The following is a 12,306-nucleotide window of genomic DNA, read 5'->3' as shown; positions in this document are numbered from 1 at the left end:
TGATAAAGTCGTCACAAACCTCCCTATCAATGGAAATAACGCCTCCCACCGAAAAAATATCCGGCCTTTTATGAGACACACATGTGCCAAACCTGACGTGATCCCTAATGGGCCCGGGGTACAACCACCCTCCTGATCATCTAACCACATGTTTGTTCTTAACACATTATAATTTTCTCAAAAACAAATTATAATTTTCTCAAAAACAAAAAACTGTACAGTACTATATCGAAGATGAAGTACTCCACAGACAGGAGACGAGGCCAGCTAAAACCGAATGACACACATGGCCGCTCCTCCTACAAATGCGATGTGGTGAGTGGTGATTGACCATGCCGTTGCCATACATGCACAAGAGAAGGGATCAAGGCGCCCCCCGCGCCCGGGATCCATTTCCATCCCAGCCACGGCCTGATCGCCGCGCACCCACCTGCCATCCCCACTCTCCCATTTGCCCACCAACACATAGACTGAAACCAAACCGACCAAGGCGGCAAACAAACGAACGCGCGCGAAATGCTGAGCTATATTAAACCGCGACACCACCGGTGATCGCTCGCTGCGCGCACTCCCAGCCAGCCACTCGTCGACCAACCCTGGCCATGCCGTCGACGCGCTGACAGACATTGTTCGCTCCGGGACGAAAGGAGGAGCTAGGAGCCGATCGGTGCCATCGGTCGAGCACTGCAAGGACGTACACCATCGTGGTCATGCCCTCCGGCGCCGGCGGCAAGGTCATGCCCAAGTCCAAGGCCTCCTTCTTCCTCCACGGCCTCCTCCTCTACGTGCTCCTCCCCGTCCTCGCCGTCTACGTCGTCGCCCTCGCCCTCTCCCCGCTCTTCTCCGGCTCCTGCCCGCCGGCCGAGGACGCCAGCAATGCCGTCGCTCGTCTCGCGGCGGACGCGGCTGCCGGCCGCAACGCTTCTTCGTTTTCGTCGTCGAATAATATGATGCAGCGTTCGCCGGCGCCGTTGGCGCGGCGCGTGCGGAAGCCGAGCCCGTCCGCGGACGCCGCGCCGACGGGGCTGCGGCACATCCTGTTCGGCATCGGCGCGTCGTCGTCCATGTGGAAGAGCCGGCGGGAGTACATCCGGGTGTGGTGGCGGCCGGGGAAGATGCGCGGCTTCGTGTGGCTGGACAAGCCAGTGCCGGAGTACTACTCCCGGAACTCCTCCACGGGCCTCCCCGCCCTCAAGATAAGCGCGGACACGTCCGAGTTCCCCTACACGCACGGCGCCGGCAGCCGCTCCGCGCTGCGCATCTCCCGCATCGTCTCCGAGAGCTACCGGCTGGGGCTCCCCGGCGTGCGGTGGTTCGTCATGGGCGACGACGACACCGTCTTCTTCCCGGACAACCTGGTGGACGTGCTGTCCCGCTACGACCACACGCAGCCATACTACATCGGGAACCCCTCCGAGAGCCACATCCAGAACCTCATCTTCTCCTACGGCATGGCCTTCGGCGGCGGCGGCTTCGCCATCAGCCGCGCGCTCGCCGCGCAGCTGGCGCGCATGCAGGACGGCTGCATGCACCGCTACCCGGCGCTCTACGGCAGCGATGACCGCATCCACGCCTGCATGTCGGAGCTGGGCGTGCCGCTCACCCGCCACCTGGGCTTCCACCAGTGCGACATCTGGGGGGACGTGCTCGGCCTGCTGGGCTCCCACCCGGTGGTGCCGCTCGTGACGCTGCACCACTTCGACTTCCTGCAGCCCGTGTTCCCCGCGGCGCGGTCCCGCACGGCGGCGCTGCGGCGGCTCTTCGACGGGCCCGCGCGGCTGGACCCGGCCGCCGTGGCGCAGCAGTCCGTGTGCTACGACCGGGAGAAGCAGTGGACGGTGTCGGTGTCGTGGGGGTTCGCGGTGGTGGTGGTGCGCGGGGTGGTGTCGCCGCGGGAGATGGAGACGCCGATGCGCACCTTCCTCAACTGGTACAAGCGCGCCGACTACACGGCCTACTCCTTCAACACGCGGCCCGTGGCGCGCAACCACTGCCAGCGCCCGCAGGTGTACTACATGCGGCGGTCCCGGATGGAGCGCCGGGTCCGGCGCCGCACCAACGCCACGCTCGAGACGACCGTGACCGAGTACGAGCGGCACACCCCCGCGCCCAACGTCACATGCCGGTGGCGCATCCCCGACCCCGCCGGCCTGCTCGACCGCGTCGTCATCGTCAAGAAGCCCGACCCCGACCTCTGGAAACGGGTACGTCTATGTACTACGCATTCCCCTCATTCCATTCCATTCCCTCGTGGCATAGTTTTCCGATCGAGCTCGTGTGCGTGCGTGCAGTCTCCGAGGAGGAACTGCTGCAGGGTGGTGTCGTCGCCCAAGAACGGGACGAAGCTGGATCGGACCATGGCCGTCGACGTGGGTGTCTGCCGGGACGGCGAGTTTGCTCGAATTTAGCCACCCAGCTAGGTAACCCATAGCTCCCTGCGATATGAGTACTGCCGTAGAACTTGCCTTCATGCATCTAAGTTTCCTCTGTTTGCGCAGGGGAGCTAGGACGACAGGACACAGCAAAATGCAAGCGAGCTGCCAAGATTATCAACTAGATTTGGTATGGTAGACCGGGCGCGCAGGCCCGATCGAGCATCCATGCAGCTCGATCGCAGCGGCGGGTCGCGCGGTCGTAACGGCGCGCCACCTTGGGCAAAAATGAAACGTAGATGCAGCTTCAGGTCAGGTGTACGAATGTTGTAACGTGCGAGGCGCGCGCCGATCTTTGGGGTTGCATGATGAAATGTTTCCTTCATCACGGGCAGGCCGCAGGCCCGATAATATCGTGGCTTAGAAGGCACAAACCACGCCCATCCCAAGCTGAGCCAGCCCAACCTTAGATTCAAGGACAACAGTTTTTTCAACAGCAAATGCACTTTATTCCTCAGATAATCGACATATCGTTTACGAGTAATGAGAAATAAAGTTCCAAGAACAATAACGTTAGTTCAAAGGCTGCATCTGTTTTGCATACCAAGGATATCGAAGATAGATTTTTACACGACAAGAGCTTTCACTCATGATTCATTCATTCATTTCATCAATAACAGGTTTATGAACCATTTTTATTATCAGGAGCGCCGGAACCAGAAGAATCATAAAACACAATATCGTTCTATCTTGCCGATTCTTACGAGGTTATGTTTCTGCCGAAATCTGTTTGACTGAACTATAAAAGACCAGATATATCTTTACAAAATGTGCGCCTTTATGCGCACGGTCGTAACGGCGCCCTAGCTTCGGACAAAACAAACGTAGATGTAGCAGCTTCAGATCAGGTGCGAGATTGATATAATGAAGATTACGGGAGCATACACCTCGTTCTTGTTCATTCTGAGAGGCACCGATCTTTGTGGTTGCATGCTGAAATGTTTCCTGCATCAGAGCATCTTCAACAACCGCCCAACGCACTGCGCGCTAAAATTACTTTGCCGCGCGCCCATAGCCTGGTTTGGCGTGGCGGATAGCGCCGGCTCCAGCATCCGCGTGAAAATGCAGAGCGCGCGACTCTCGCACAAACAACATATACATTTCAAACACAAGCAAAAAAAACACAAATAAAATAAATCAACAATAAATAGTTCAATTTCATTACTACAACTCAAACAAATAGTTTATCATTCAATACAACTAATATTTAATAATACAACAAATAGTTCAACAATACAACATCAAACGCACAAATCATGATGTTCTTTGTCGCCCATTCTATTCCCACCACTCCTCAATGACATCCTTCTGAAGATCATCATGCGACGCGGGACGTCGAATGGTATGATAGGAGGCAACAAAACGGGACACCCTTTCAGCCCTCCGTCGCCCTCGCACGGGGTGTCCCAAGAGCTCATACTGAGTAGTCCACATCTTGGCCACGCTCATTCTCGGTGATCATGTTATGCATGATCACACAAGCGTGCATGATGTACCAAAGCATCTTTTGATTCCAAAATCTAGGCGGTCCTCTCACAATAGCAAATTGGGCTTGCAAAATCCCAAAAGCTCTCTCCACATCTTTTCTAGCCGCCGCCTGAGCATTGTGGAAATCAAGATTTTTCTTACCTTTCGATTTTTTCAACGGCTTCAAAAATGTTTGCCACTTTGGGTAGATGCCATCCGTAAGATAATAGCCATAGTTGTATGTACGACCATTTGCTACAAACTGCACCGGTGGCAAATCACCATTTGCAATCTTATTCATCAGTGATGACCGGGTGGCAACGTTGATGTCATTCAAAGATCCAGGCATTCCAAAGAAAGCATGCCAAATCCAAGTCTCTTGATCAGCCACCGCTTCAAGGATTATAGTGGAACCCTTTTTTTGGCCGTGAAATTGCCCATGCCATGCCTTTGGACAATTCTTCCAACTCCAGTGCATGCAATCTATTGAGCCAAGCATACCTGGGAAGCAGCGAGCTTTGTTCATCTCCACTAGCCTTGTGGCGTCTTCAGCATTGGGAGATCTCAAATACTCCTAGCCAAACACTTGGACAATTCTGACTGCGAAGCGCTTGACACACATGATGGCTTGGCTCTCACCCATAGCCAAGTGATCATCAACTAGATCAGCCGGGATACCGTATGCTAGCATACGCAAAGCGGCTGTCACCTTCTAAAAGGTGCTATGCCCGAGCTCTCCGGCGGCATTCCTTCTTTGCTGAAAAAACTGGTCATGGCTCGCTAGTTTCTCTGCAATGCATGTGAACAACTCGGTGCTCATCCTAAACCGGCAACGAAAATGTTGGGGAACGTAGTATTTCAAATTTTTTACCTACGATCACACAAGATCTATCTAGGAGATGCATAGCAATGAGAGGGGGAGAGCATCTTCATACCCTTGAAGATTGCAAAGCGGAAGCGTTTATCAACGCAGTTGATGTAGTCGTACACCTTCACGTTCCGTCCCGATCAAGTACCGAACGTACGGCACCTCCGCGTTTAGCACACGTTCAGCTCGATGACGTCCTCACCTTCTTGATCCAGCAAGATGGGCGAAGTAGTAGACGAGTTCCGGCAGCACGACGGCGTGGTGACGGTGTTGGTGAAGAACAATCTCCGTAGGGCTTCGTCTAAGCACCACGAAAACTATGACGGAGGATAAACTAGAGGGGACGGGGTTGCCAGCACACGGCTTGGTGTTTCTTGATGTGTCTTGGGAGCTAGCCCTGTGATACGTCTCCGTCGTATCTACTTTTTCAAACACTTTTGCCCTTGTTTTGGACTCTAACGTGCAGGATTTGAATGGAACTAATCTGGACTGACGTTGTTTTCAGCAGAATTGCCATGGTGTTATTTATGTGCAGACACAAAAGTTCTCGGAATGACCTGAAACTCCACGGAGATTATTTTTGGGAATAATAAAAAAATACTGGCAAAGAATCAATGCCAGGGGCCCACACCCTAGCCACGAGGGTGGGGGCGCGCCTACCCCCTGGGTGCGCCCCCGCCTCGTGGGCCCCTGGAGCTCCACCGACCTCAACTCCAACTCCATATATTCGTGTTCGAGGAGAAAAAAATAAAGAAGAAGGATTCATCGCGTTTTACAATACGGAGCCACCGCCAAGCCCTAAACTCTCTCGGGAGGGCTGATCTGGAGTACGTTAGGGGCTCCGGAGAGGGGAATCCGTCACCGTCATCATCATCAACCATCCTCCATCACCAATTTCATGATGCTCACCGCCGTGCGTGAGTAATTCCATTGTAGGTTTGCTGGACGGTGATGGGTTGGATGAGATTTATCATGTAATCGAGTTAGTTTTGTTAGGGTTTGATCCCTAGTATCCACTATGTTCTGAGATTGATGTTGCTATGACTTTGCTATGGTTAATGCTTGTCACTAGGGCCCGAGTGCCATGATTTCAGATCTGAACCTATTATGTTTTCATGAATATATGTGAGTTCTTGATCCTATCTTGCAAGTCTATAGTCACATACTATGTGTTATGATCCGGCAATCCCGAAGTGACAATAATCGGGACCACTACCGGTGATGAACGTAGTTTGAGGAGTTCATGTATTCACTATGTGTTAATGCTTTGGTCCGGTACTCTATTAAAAGGAGGCCTTAATATCCCTTGTTTCCATTAGGACCCCGCTGCCACGGGAGGGTAGGACAAAAGATGTCATGCAAGTTCTTTTTCATAAGCACATATGACTATATTCGGAATACATGCCTACATTACATTGATGAATTGGAGCTAGTTCTGTGTCACCCTATGTTATGACTGTTACATGATGAACCACATCCGGCATAATTCTCCATCACCGACACAATGCCTACGAGCTTTCCATATATTGTTCTTCGCTTATTACTTTTCCGTTGCTATTGTTATCATCGCTACAAAATACCAAAAATATTACTTTTGCTACCGTTACCACTACTATCATATTACTTTGCTACTAAACACTTTGCTGCAGATATTAAGTTTCCAGGTGTGGTTGAATTGACAACTCAACTGCTAATACTTAAGAATATTCTTTGGCTCCCCTTGTGTCGAATCAATAAATTTGGGTTGAATACTCTACCCTCGAAAACTGTTGCGATCCCCTATACTTGTGGGTTATCAAGACTATTTTCCGGCGCCGTTGCCGGGGAGCATAGCTCTATTCTTTGAGTCACTTGGGATTTATATCTGCCGGTCACTATGAAGAACTTGAAAGACGCGAAAACAAAAATTTATCCCTCAACTACGAGGGGAGGTAAGGAACTACCATTTAGCTCTGCACTTGATTCACCTTCTGTTTTGAGTAAGCTTGCGACACCTAAACCTACTTCTGCTATTAATTCTGATATGTCGCATATTATTGATGATGCCACTTCTGCTATGCATGATACTTATGATGAAACTGAAGGAAATATGTCCTAGAGGCAATAATAAAGTTATTATTTATTTCCTTATATCATGATAAATGTTTATTATTCATGCTAGAATTGTATTAACCGGAAACATAATACATGTGTGAATACATAGACAAACAGATTGTCACTAGTATGCCTCTACTTGCCTAGCTCGGTGATCAAAGATGGTTATGTTTCCTAACCATAGACATGAGTTGTCATTTGATTAACGGGGTCACATCATTAGGAGAATGATGTGATTGACATGACCCATTCTGTTAGCTTAGCACCCGATCGTTTAGTATGTTGCTATTGCTTTCTTCATAACTTATACATGTTCCTATGACTATGAGATTATGCAACTCCCGTTTACCGTAGGAACACTTTGTGTGCTACCAAACATCACAAAGTAACTGGGTGATTATAAAGGTGCTCTACAGGTGTCTCCGAAGGTACTTGTTGGGTTGGCGTATTTCGAGATTAGGATTTGTCACTCTGATTGTTGGAGAGGTATCTCTGGGCCCTCTAGGTAATGCACATCACTTAAGCCTTGCAAGCATTGCAACTAATTAGTTAGTTGCGGGATGATGTATTACGGAACGAGTAAAGAGACTTGCCGGTAACGAGATTGAACTAGGTATTGAGATGCCGACGATCGAATCTCGGGCAAGTAACATACCGATGACAAAGGGAACAACGTATGTTGTTATGCGGTTTGACCGATAAAGATCTTCATAGAATATGTGGGAGCCAATATGAACATCCAGGTTCCGCTATTGGTTATTGACCGGAGACATGTCTCGGTCATGTCTACATAGTTCTTGAACCCGTAGGGTCCGCATGCTTAACGTTTCGATGACGGTTATATTATGCGTTTATATGTTTTGATGTACCAAAGGTTGTTCGGAGTCCCGAATGTGATCCCGAACATGACGAGGAGTCTCGAAATGGTCGAAACATGAAGATTGATATATTGGAAGCCTATGTTTGGATATCGGAAGTGTTCCGGGTGAAATCGGGTTTTACCGGAGTACCGGAAGGTTACCGGAACCCCCCCGGGGCTTAATGGGCCTACATGGGCCTTAGTGGAAATAGAGGGCATCAAGGGGAGTGTGGGGCGCGCCCCCCCAAGGGGGCCGGCCCCCTCTTTCCTTCTCCCCCTCTCCCTTTCCTTCCCCCTCTCCTACTCCTACTAGGAATAGGAGGAGTCCTACTCCTAGTGGGAGTAGGACTCCCCCTTGGCACGCCTCTCCTTGGCCGGACACCTCCTTCCCTTGCTCCTTTATATACGGGGGCAGGGGGCACCCCATAGACACAGTAATTGATCGTTTGATCTTTTAGCCGTGTGCGGTGCCCTCCTCCACCATAGTCCACCTCGATAATACTGTAGCGGTGCTTAGGCGAAGCCCTGCGTCGGTAGAACATCAACATCATCACCACGCCGTCGTGCTAACGAAACTCTCCCTCAACACTCGTCTGGATCGAAGTTCGAGGGACGTCATCGGGCTAAACGTGTGCTGAACTCGGAGGTGCCGTACGTTCGGTACTTGATCGGTCGGATCGTGAAGACGTACGACTGCATCAACCGCGTTGTGCTAACGCTTCTGCTTTCTGTCTACGAGGGTACGTGGACAACACTCTCCCCTCTCGTTGCTATGCATCACCATGATCTTGCGTGTGCGTAGGATTTTTTTTGAAATTACTACGTTTCCCAATAGTGGCATCCGAGCCAGGTTTTATGCGTAGATGTCATATGCACGAGTAGAACACAAGTGAGTTGTGGGAGATATAAGTCATACTGCTTAACAGTGTGTCATACTTTGGTTTGGCGGTATTGTTGGATGAAGCGGCCCGGACCGACATTACGCGTACGCTTAGGCGAGACTGGTTCTACTAACGTGCTTTGCACACAGGTGGCTGGCGGGTGTCAGTTTCTCCAACTTTAGTTGAACCGAGTGTGGCTACGCCCGGTCCTTGCGAAGGTAAAAACAACACCAACTTGACAAACTATCGTTGTGGTTTTGATGCGTAGGTAAGAACGGTTCTTGCTAAGCCCGTAGCAGCCACGTAAAACTTGCAACAACAAAGTAGAGGACGTCTAACTTGTTTTTGCAGGGCATGTTGTGATGTGATATGGTCAAGACATGATGCTAAATTTTATTGTATGAGATGATCATGTTTTGTAACCGAGTTATCGGCAACTGGCAGGAGCCATATGGTTGTCGCTTTATTTTATGCAATGCAATCGCCCTGTAATGCTTTACTTTATCACTAAGTGTAGCGATAGTCGTGGAAGCATAAGATTGGCGAGACGACAACGATGCTACGATGGAGATCAAGGTGTCGCGCCGGTGACGATGGTGATCATGACGGTGCTTCGGAGATGGATATCACAAGCACAAGATGATGGTGGACATATCATATCACTTATATTGATTGCATGTGATGTTTATCTTTTATGCATCTTATCTTGCTTTGATTGACGATAGCATTATAAGATGATCTCTCACTAAATTTCAAGATAAAAAGTGTTCTCCCTGAGTATGCACCGTTGCCAAAGTTCGTCGTGCCCAGACACCACGTGATGATCGGGTGTGATAAGCTCTATGTCCATCTACAACGGGTGCAAGCCAGTTTTGCACACACAGAATACTTAGGTTAAACTTGACGAGCCTAGCATGTGCAGATATGGCCTCGGAACACTGAGACCGAAAGGTCGAGCATGAATCATATAGTAGATATGATCAACATAGTGATGTTCACCATTGAAAACTACTCCATTTCACATGATGATCGGTTATGGTTTAGTTGATTTGGATCACGTGATCACTTAGAAGATTAGAAGGATGTCTTTCTAAGTGGGAGTTCTTAAGTAATATGATTAATTGAACTTAAATTTATCATGAACTTAGTACCTGATAGTATCTTGCTTGTCTATGTTGATTGTAGATAGATGGCCTGTGCTGTTGTTCTGTTGAATTTTAATGCGTTCCTTGAGAAAGCAAAGTTGAAAGATGATGGTAGCAATTACACGGATTGGGTCCGTAACTTGAGGATTATCCTCATTGCTGCTGATACGTCTCCAACGTATCTATAATTTTTGATTGCTCCATGCTATATTATCTACTATTTTGGGCAATATTGGGCTTTATTGTCCACTTTTATATTACTTTTGGGACTAACCTATTAATCGGAGGCCCAGCCCAAATTTGCTGTTTTATGCCTATTTTAGTGTTTTGAAGAAAAGGAATATCAGACGGAGTCGAAACGGAACGAAATCAACTAGAGAAGTTATTTTTGGAATGAAAGCCACCCGATGGACATGGACCCCACGTCAAGGAAGGAACGAGGTGCTCACGAGGGTGGGGGGCGCCCTCCTAGGGCGCGCCCCCTGTCTCGTGGGGCCCTCGTGGCTCCCCTGACATACTTCTTCCGCCTATATAACTCAACGTACCCTAAAACTTCCAGAACGCAAAATAGATCAGGAGTTCCGCCGCCAGAAGCCTCCGTAGCCACCGAAAACCAATCTAGACCCGTTCCGGCACCCTGTCAGAGGGGGCAATCCTTCTCCGGTGGCCATCTTCATCATCCCGGCGCTCTCCATGACGAGGAGGGAGTAGTTCTCCCTCGGGGTTGAGGGTATGTACCAGTAGCTATGTGTTTGATCTCTCACTCTCATGTTCTTGATTTGGCACGATCTTGATGTATCGCGAGCTTGCTATTATAGTTGGATCTTATGTTTCTCCTCCCCCTCTTCTCTCTTGTAATGAATTGAGTTTCCCCCTTGAGGTTATCTTATCGGATTGAGTCTTTAAAGACTTGAGAACACTTGATGTATGTCTCACCGTGGATATCTGTGGTGACAATGGGATACTGTGTGCCACTTGATGTATGTTTTGGTGACCAACTTGCGGGTTCATGAACCTATGCATAGGGGTTGGCACACGTTTTCGTCGTGATTCTCTGGTAGAAACTTTGGGGCACTCTTTGAGGTCCTTTGTGTTGGTTGAATAGATGAATCTGAGATTGTGTGATGCATATCGTATAATCATACCCGCGGATACTTGAGGTGACATTGAAGTATCTAGGTGACATTAGGGTTTTGGTTGATTTTTATCTTAAGGTGTTATTCTAGTACGAACTCTAGGGCTGTTTGTGACACTTACAGGAATAGCCCAACGGATTGATTGGAAAGAATAACTTTGAGGTGGTTTCGTACCCTACCATAATCTCTTCGTTCGTTCTCCGCTATTAGTGACTTTGGAGTGACTCTTTGTTGCATGTTGAGGGATAGTTATGTGATCCAATTATGATATTATTATTGAGGGAACTTACACTAGTGAAAGTATGAACCCTAGGCCTTATTTCCTATCATTGCAATACCGTTTACGCTCACTTTTATCACTTGCTACCTTGCTGTTTTTATTATTTCAGATTACAAAAACTATTATCTACTATCCATATACCACTTGTATCACCATCTCTTCGCCGAACTAGTGCACCTATACAATTTACCATTGTATTGGGTGTGTTGGGGACACAAGAGACTCTTTGTTATTTGGTTGCAGGGTTGCTTGAGAGAGACCATCTTCATCCTACGCCTCCTACGGATTGATAAACCTTAGGTCATCCACTTGAGGGAAATTTGCTACTGTCCTACAAACCTCTGGGCCCAACAACGTCTAGAAGAATAAGGTTGTGTAGTAGACATCAGCTGCCCAGAAGAATTATGCCCTGGAAGCACCGCTGAGTGCCAGGCCTGCTGCTGATGCAACTGACAATGTTAAGAACGTTTGGCAGAGCAAAGCTGATAACTACTCAATAGTTCAATGTGCCATGCTTTACGGCTTAGAACCGGGACTTCAACGATGTTTTGAACGTCATGGAGCATATGAGATGTTCCAGGAGTTGAAGTTCATATTTCAAAAGAATGCCCGGATTGAGAGATATGAAGTCTCCAATAAGTTCTATAGCTGCAAGATGGAGGAGAATAGTTCTGTCAGTGAGCATATACTCAAGATGTCTGGGTACTACAATCACTTGATTCAATTGGGAGTTAATCTTCCGGATGATAGCGTCATTGACAGAATTCTCCAATCACTTCCACCAAGCTACAAGAGCTTCGTGATAAACTATAATATGCAAGGGATGGATAAGACAATTCCCGAGCTCTTCGCAATGCTAAAGGTTGCGGAAGTAGAAATCAAGAAGGAGCATCAAGTGTTGATGGTCAGTAAGACCACCAGTTTCAAGAAGGGCAAAGGGAAGAAGGGGAACTTCAAGAAGAACATCAAGCAAGTTGCTGCTCAGGAGAAGAAACCCAAGTCTGGACCTAAGCCTGAGACTGAGTGCTTCTACTGCAAGCAGACTGGTCACTGGAAGCGGAACTGCCCCAAGTATTTGGCAGATAAGAAGGATGACAAGGTGAACAAAGGTATCTGTGATATACATGTTATTGATGTGTACCTT

At 48.7% G+C, this 12,306-nt stretch overlaps 1 protein-coding gene across 1 annotated transcript; it reads left to right on the top strand.

Annotated features, from left to right (window-relative positions):
• The first annotated feature begins 583 nt into the window (after positions 1-583).
• LOC119298432 lies at positions 584-2,971 on the top strand. Its single transcript, XM_037575834.1, has 3 exons — positions 584-2,204; positions 2,292-2,420; positions 2,499-2,971. Exons 1-2 carry the CDS (start codon positions 711-713, stop codon positions 2,406-2,408), a joined length of 1,611 nt encoding a protein of 536 aa, XP_037431731.1. The 5' UTR covers positions 584-710; the 3' UTR covers positions 2,409-2,420; positions 2,499-2,971.
• Positions 2,972-12,306: the final 9,335 nt, after the last annotated feature.

This window comes from Triticum dicoccoides, chromosome 5A (assembly GCF_002162155.2).
Source record: "Triticum dicoccoides isolate Atlit2015 ecotype Zavitan chromosome 5A, WEW_v2.0, whole genome shotgun sequence".
Lineage (NCBI taxonomy): Eukaryota > Viridiplantae > Streptophyta > Magnoliopsida > Poales > Poaceae > Triticum > Triticum dicoccoides.
Note: the sequence above shows the minus strand (reverse complement) of the source record. Positions and strands in the feature narration are given on the sequence as shown.